Raw genomic sequence first — 8,061 nt, forward strand, 5'->3', positions numbered from 1 at the left:
CCCCACCCCCAGTCCTAGACCCTCAGTCCTAGACCCACATATTGCCTAACCATATAATATGTGAGTGGAAGTATTGAGTAGCTTTTACTTGCATTTCTGACTATATTGAATTGAGTATAAATCCTGTTGTTTTTCTTACTGGTTATCTCTTTGAATTTTGACCAACGTCTGGATACTTGTAAAATTGGTCAGCATGCCAAGAGTGGGCCTGCTGCAGACTGGTACAGTGATGGCCATACATGTCCAAAGCAGCACAGGCAAGCAAAGCTGCCCTAGAAGCTTGCATGCTGAAGAGCTCTGGTGCAGAGATCGGGCTGTGGATGGACTTGTCCTGACTCTGGCTCTTGCCATATATTCAGAGGAGGGGTGAGCACCAGGATCAGAGGGTGCTTTTACTCTTCACAGTTGTGCCATGTGTTACACAGGCACAAACACAAGTTTGATTAAATTCATTGCTAAGGGAAGAATTATTCTTTTGAATTCTGCACGTTGCCAAATCTTAAAACTTAGAAGATTGCCCTATATGCCATATTACTTCACATTAATGCTATCCATCTTTTAACTCATTTACATCAGCATGCAATAAATAGTATTAACAGAACAAAATCATTTTCATTTCAGCCTGCCATGTTTAATTCTCATCTTTACAGCCCCTTGTTGTGGTCTCCATATTCTTACAGGTCATTGAGTCAAGGCAGTACAAACTCAAACATGCTAGATGTTCAGGGGGGTGCTCACAAAAAAAGAGCACGCCGTAGCTCTCTGCTTAACGCTAAGAAGCTATATGAGGACGCCCAGATGGCAAGGAAGGTGAAGCAGTATCTTTCCAGTCTGGATGTGGAGACAGATGAGGAGAAGTTCCAAATGATGTCATTGCAGTTGGAGCCTGCATATGGTACCTGTGAGTACAAGTTTTCTCTTATGTGCACTAATTGCACAATAAAATAAAAATTAGCTTCTCTAGAGCTGTGCTGAAGTACCAAGAAAATTAACTTTCACTCACAAAAGATTACTGACATAAGCCAAGCATCATGTTATCCTGTTAATCAGAGAATTCCATCCATTCCTGATTACCATAGGGAAGAGATAGAGGGGTAAGTAGCTCATCTTTTAAAAGCCTAAAAAGTCTTCTTGTAAAAACAGGAACATTATACTGAAGCCCTTCTGTTTCAGAACATTTTTACCTTCATCCCTAAATTCATAGTAAAAATAAATGGAATGTTTACCTTTTGAAAAATGTCATGGATGGTATTTACCAAATAGAAGATGCAATAAATTTAATTAAAACACAGTTAGAGATCATAGGTATATCATAGGTGTCAGTAAGTAAGGTAAAACAAGAAAAATCAGACACATTCTGATATTGTTAGTATATAAAATATATAATGGGCAAAAGAGAGCCTGTTCTCAAAAATTTTTTTTAAATATATTTTATTGATTTTTTACAGAGAGGAAGGGAGAGAGATAGAGAGTCAGAAACATCAATGAGAGAGAAACATTGATCAGCCACCTCCTGCACATCCCCCACCGGGGATGTGCCCGCAACCCAGGTACATGCCCTTGACCGGAATCGAACCTGGGACCCATCACTTCGCAGGCTGGCGCTCTATCCACTGAGCCAAACCGGTTTCGGCCTGTTCTCAAAATTAGAAATTTTTTTTTCAAGTACAAAATAATGCAGGTGTGTCTGGGTCAAGGAAATTATGAGTTGTAAAAACAGAAATCAGAGATGATACAATATACTGTGTTTGTTGTAAACAAAATAAAGATGACTTTAAATTATAAGTGAACTAGAGGCCTGGCGCACGAAATCGTGCATGGGTATGGTCCCTAGGCCCAGCCTGCGATCAGGGCCATCTTCCCCAGCTGCCGGCAGCTGGCCCCGCCCCCCACTGCCACCCACTCCGGTTTGCCATCCGGTGATGGGAGCCTGACAGCCAGGGGAAGGACCCCAGCCGTTCCGCCTGCTCACCAGCCCTGCTCCTGCCGCAGGTCACCCTCTGTGTGAGCTGACCGGTGGGACGGGGGCCTTAACCTGGCGCCGCGTGCACCCTCCACCACCTACCCCAGTTCCCCATTTGCCATCAGTGAGTGGAGCCTACAGGCCAGAGGGAGGGACCAAGAGGTCAGCCTGTTCTGCCTACTCGCTAGTCCCGCCCCCCTCTGCCACCCACCCCAGTCCCCAGTTCACCATCAATGATCAGAGACTGCCGGCCGGGGAAAGGGACCAAGGGGTGATCAATGCACCTCATAGTGACTGGCCGAATGGTCGTTCTGGTCGTTCTGCTGTTATGGTTGCTGGGCTTTTATTATATAGGATGGTGTGTGTGGGTATGTGTATACCAATAAGAAGCATAGAATGTAATAAATGTTGACAGAAAATTGGAGGGGGAACGTTCAGATTTCTATTTCTGTGTTTCTAATGGAGGGAAATAGAAACCATCATAGGTTGACCCTAAGATTGATAAATGGAATGGTATTTGCATAGTAATAAAAGAAAATATATCAACAGGAAAAAAAGAGAAAGTGAAAATACAACCAAATATTGATTTTAAAATTTCAGATATAACAATGACTTTTAAAACATAGGGTAACATTCAGTAAATGTTGTTCTAAAATTAATATGTTGAACATTTCTAATAGGAAAAGGAAAGGAGTATGAAGGAAAGATCACCTATGAAGGATGAAGACATAGTTTGAGTCTCATTTATTACTATTTAAGCAAGGTGCTCTTCATTAAGCAAGGGTTTAGAGCAGCCGTGGGCAAACTACGGCCCGCGGGCGGGCCAGATCCAGCCCGTTTGAAATGAATAAAACTAAAAAAAAAAAAGACCATACCCTTTTATCTAATGTTCCCAGGTGATTCTAATGCGCAGCCAAGGTTGAGAACCACTGGTTTAGAGTATGTTTTATTGCTGTGATTCTTTCTACATCAAACCTATTAAAGCCGGCTTGGTGTGACCCCTGCGCTGCTGTCTGCATGGGCTTAGTGTCTTCCTCTGCTATTTGTTCAAAGAAACCTGAGACAGGATCTGTCCCACAAATATATATATATATATACACACACACACACATACATACAAACTATAGATAAGATTTTAAAGTGATGTTGAGGTGGAGCTAATGAAGTTAATGGATTCAAAAAGTATTTAGGAAGTAAAATTAACTATAATTCTACAAAAATTTTAGAAATAATATACTTATGTGAAGGTATTTTCAGGAAAATTAATCTATTTTTTGTGTTGAAAAGGTGGTTTTAAAGCAGCCATTTATTGTCAGTGGTAATAACCTTGCCTAAAAGTGCAGAATGATGTGTTTCTTACTCTCTTCTTTTAGTGACCAAGAATTTAACTGAAAAAAGATTAGCCAAATCATCAGAAATGTCTCCAGTGCCTCTGAGGTCAGCTGGCCAAACAGCTAAAGCCCATCTACATCAGCCCCACAGAGTAAGCCAGGTGCTTCAAGTGCCAGCTGTTAATTTGCACCCCACCAGGAAGAAGGGGCAATCAAGAGACCCTGTCACATTGAGTGAGTATTCACAATTAATATCACATTCATGTAATTAAAATTCCCAGGGGAGTTGGAATGAAAAATAATTACTAATGTAAGTGCTCAGGAAATCAGCTATAGTATTTTGTGTAATGTAATCATCACTCATGAATTTTAAAATGTTTCATTTTGCCTGTAGGTATTTGATGACAGCATACATATTTTAAATGCTAACATTGGGATTCCCATAATCATATCAACCAAAAACCTAACAGCAATACACTTGGGTACTACAGTCAAAGGTGCATTTAATCAGTTACATAATGCAAATTAATGCAACCTATAAGAATGAAGTTGCTTATTCTAAAAGTGACTGTATGTTGGTTTTTCATTAAAGACTACTTCTGAAAACCCTGGTTAGAAGACAAGAGCATGTAAAGTACATATAATATAAGCCATACTTTTTTCCCCTCTGTTAAGCCATTTAGACATTATCAAAATTACTTTTATTTGTGGTTTTGACAATATCATTATTTTAGCTTTTATAGATGGGAAGCCCAATTAGATTTAGTTCCTAATATTATTACTTAGTCAATGCATTATACACAGGACATATTTAGTAGAACTTGTGAAATGTAAACTTAATTTGGTTTTGTTTTGCGATCCAAAGTTGAAAAGAAATGTGTCTACTTTTGCCAGATGGTGACATAGACACACAAACAGATAGAATGAGTTAGCTCTTATGCTAGGGGTCTGTCCAGAACCTATAAAACAACAGAAGAGGGAGAGCTTTGAGGGCAGACAGAGATAAGGTAGAGTTTCAAAGAAGGCTTTTTGGAGATAACACCTAAGCAAAGCCTTAAAGGTTGATCAGGAAAGAGGTAATTAGGCAAAGATTCCAGAGAAGTTGCTTCAGGCAGAGGAAAACCTTGGTATCTCCAAGGAGCTAAGGCAGCTGCCTCTGGGTACTAAGCTGTAGAAAGAGAGAAAAAAAAGTTACCACAGGTAAATTAAGCTGACACTCAGAGAGCACTTACTGAGGGTCAGACACAGTTCTAAGCACTTTGCTAACTTTATATATTATATGCATTTAATCTTTATAAGAACACTATGATAGGAACTACTCTCACTCAACAGGGGAAGCCATAGAGGGTCTAAGTAACTTACACATTACCAGTAAATATTGGGGCTGGGAGTTGAGCCCAGGCTAATTGGCTCAGAGTCCTTGCTTGTTAACCACTGTGCTAAACAGCCACCAAGGATGAAGAGAAGTGAAGTCATAAGCATGCTGAAATTATAAAATGGCATGCTAAAGGGAAGTTGCCAGTGGGCAGTTGTCGAAGAGATTTGAGCAAGGGAAGGTCCAGTTCATGTTGGAGAACAAGAGTAGGGGTTGCAGTAAGACTCGAGATTGAGGCCTGAATGGAAAACTGGTGAACAATTAACTGGAAGTTGCTCAGAGCCTGAACTAGTTTGGAGGATATGAAAATGAAGAGAGAATTGGATGCAAAATTGAAGTTGATAGATTTGTTTGTAGGAGTAAGAAATGGGATAGGTCTGGCTCTGGTTTCTTACTTAGATGTCATCACCTGAGATGCATTATTACAGGTACCAGGTAGTCCCTTTCCCTCTTGTTGTAATATGGCCATTATCTATATAATAAATGCATTTATATTAAAACTGGGGGCCTGGTGCACAAATTTGTGCATGGGTGGGGTTCGGCCGGCCCACCCCAATCAGGGCCAATCGGGCTGGCAGGGGGGAGGGACTGCAGGCAGTTGGTGGTCTGGCCCCGCCCCCTGGTCGAACTCTGATCCAGGGGACAATTTGCATATTAGCCTTTTATTATATAGGATGGCATTATTAAGTAAAAGCAGTGCAAGTTTGCTGTAATTTGAATTGTTTCAGTGTTATAGGGCTGCTTGTTACTGCGGAATCCTTGTCAAAGTTGGGCTTAACTTTACTGGTTGAGTACAGTGTCAGTAGCTCTTTGACATTTCTTAGAGATGAATGCAAAAATGTGAATATAAGGAAACCGTTGCTAAGTTTGATCTATACTAAACAGGACCAGCTGCTGGGACAAGAATAATGATAGAACTTTGCAGGAATGTTTCCAGTGGGCTCTATACTATTCTTCTATAAATTCATGATTCTTTCTGTTGTCTACTTCTCTCCTGTAGTGTGAATTTAGTGCTCTTGAAAAGGGCTGGACTGGCAGCCCTGCAGCCTCTTCTGTTTTCCCACAGCACAGATGCACCACAGGTAGTCACAGTGCCAACATCCCTACACTGCTCCTGTCACATGCCTCGCCCTGACTTGGAGAGGCCACCTCTAGAGGGGAGGGAAGAGTTTGAATCCATGCCTTCTCTACTAAGACTTCCAACAAGTGTGTCAATTGTGGGAGTTGGGACTTAGACTGTGAAATCAGTTTCCCTTATGTCACAAAACAAACAAAAAAGAATTATTATAATCTGGTCTGTGCTGAACTGGCTGAATTTGAACAAATAACCTAGAGGTGAGAATCTCTGTATTCCATTACCCAGTCATTTAGTCCCCGTTTGTCATTTACACATTTCAGTTGAATACACTAGCCATTGTGCATCATGGCTTTAGTTATGTAGTAATTTAGGCAACTACCGACATTTTAATTGTGAAATGATGCTTATTTTTTGGGCTTTATTTTTAGGCACAAGTTCACCTCAGAAAGTTTTAGGAACAACTGAAGAAATGAGTGGTAAGAAACATTCGGAAGACACTGTTTCCATGACATCGTCCTTACATTCCAGTCCTCCTGGATCTCCTCAAGGTTCCCCACGCAAAGGTAAGACAGGCAGAACAGTTCAAGCTAGTTCTTACTTTACCAAACAATACCTTGTAATATATTTTGTTTTTCGATCTGTCTTAATAACAAAATATAAAGGAAAGCGTAACTTCTGTTTCCTTTTGAACTTTCATGTTTTGGATTGAATTGTTCATATACTTTCCAGGTATTAGGTAGGACTCCTGTAAGAATTCACAGTTGTTTTGTTCTGTGCAGACTCTTGGTGCTGCTATTCAAATTTCCCATTATTTAAAATTTCTGTGGAGTATTTGAAAGTAAGAATTTCTACAAGAAATTGTTTTTAACCAACAACAAGATTTGGGAAAAGAAACTGCTGGGACTGACCAGCAGACCCTGAATGACAGATGAATGATTACTCTGACGCATGTTTCTGTGAAAGAGAGGGCTAAGGAGCAAATAGCCCTGTTCGCCTGCCTCCTTAGGCTTTTACTGTAACAACAGTTTGAACTAAAATTAACCTCTAGATCAGTGGTTCTCAACCTTCCTAATGCCGCGACCCTTTAATACAGTTCCTCATGTTGTGGTGACTGCCAACCATAACATTATTTTTGTTGCTACTTCATAACTGTAATTTTGCTACTGTTATGAATCGTGATGTAAATATCTGATATGCAGGATGTATTTTCATTGTTACAAATTGAACATAATTAAAGCATAGCGATTAATCACAAAAACAATACGTAATTATATATGTAATTTCCGTTGGTCTTAGGCGACCCCTGTGAAAGGGTCATTCGACCCCTAGAGGGGTCGCGACCCACAGGTTGAGAACCACTGCTCTAGATACTATCAGCAGGGAAAGCATCCTTGAGAAAACACCTGCATCTGTAGTGTTTTTCAAACAAGGACATTTTAAAGTCTAAACATAAACATAAAGATTCTAGTAAAACACCCGGTGGCTCAGACTTGTTTGGAAAAGTCTAGGCAGGATCCCCAGAGGCCTCTGACCTTTCAGAGAATCCTCCTTACAGACTTTCCAACCAAGTCCCATGTTTTCCCACAAGAAACAAATATTTAGGTTGATGCATGCCTTTCTTTAGTAATGGACTAATCCTTTTTATTAATCAGGATTTAAAATAACCAATACCCTTATGGATTTTTACATTTATATTTATATAGGACCTCTTGAGGTAAAAAATCTGAAATCACTTTTGTTCATTTGCATGTTTTCATAATTCAGACTAAGCTGCTCTTGACTCACCTGGGCAGTGTGCCTGGAGATGCCATTATGTTAGCATGTAGCATTCTAAATGGTGTGCATATATTTTACATTGGTCCACCCACACTCTGTGTGTACCCTGTGGGAAAAGGCTCCTTAGTCCTGGCATTGTCTTCACTGATGTAAAAGAATTACATCTTGAAATAATCACAGTGCAGGGTAGTACATGATCAGGGAAGACAAGCTTATGAATTCTAGCAGGAAGAAAAGTTTCCAGAGCTTTCTTCAGCTCCTGTGTCCTAAGATTCATCTCACTTTTAGAGGCCTTTTCTTAGTTTTGCTTTCTCGGTGGCAGCAGTGTGATACAGTGATATCAGACCTGATTTGGATCCTGATTCTGTCCCCTCCTATTGCTGTGTCACAAGCAACTGATTTATAAGGCCAGGTTTCCTATCTGTAAAATGGGGGAAACCACCTATTTTAGGGAACTTATATGAGAATTAAATGAAATAACATATATAAAGGCTGATACATGGTAAGTGTTCAGAAAATTGGTGTATCTTTTCTCTTT

The 8,061-nt window shown here is 40.1% G+C and overlaps 1 protein-coding gene across 7 annotated transcripts in view; it reads left to right on the forward strand.

Annotated features, from left to right (window-relative positions):
- Positions 1-8,061, forward strand: part of RAPGEF6 (Rap guanine nucleotide exchange factor 6) — a 184,576-nt gene that overhangs the window by 161,352 nt on the left and 15,163 nt on the right. For all 7 annotated transcript variants that reach the window (XM_015560937.1, XM_006759164.2, XM_006759163.2 and 4 more), the window contains 3 exons: positions 681-901; positions 3,337-3,528; positions 6,176-6,310. In XM_015560937.1, the coding sequence (XP_015416423.1) occupies positions 681-901; positions 3,337-3,528; positions 6,176-6,310 (548 nt within the window). The remainder of the gene's footprint in view (positions 1-680; positions 902-3,336; positions 3,529-6,175; positions 6,311-8,061) is intronic.

The sequence above is a fragment of the Myotis davidii genome, unplaced genomic scaffold (genome assembly GCF_000327345.1).
Source record: "Myotis davidii unplaced genomic scaffold, ASM32734v1 scaffold456, whole genome shotgun sequence".
NCBI lineage: Eukaryota > Metazoa > Chordata > Mammalia > Chiroptera > Vespertilionidae > Myotis > Myotis davidii.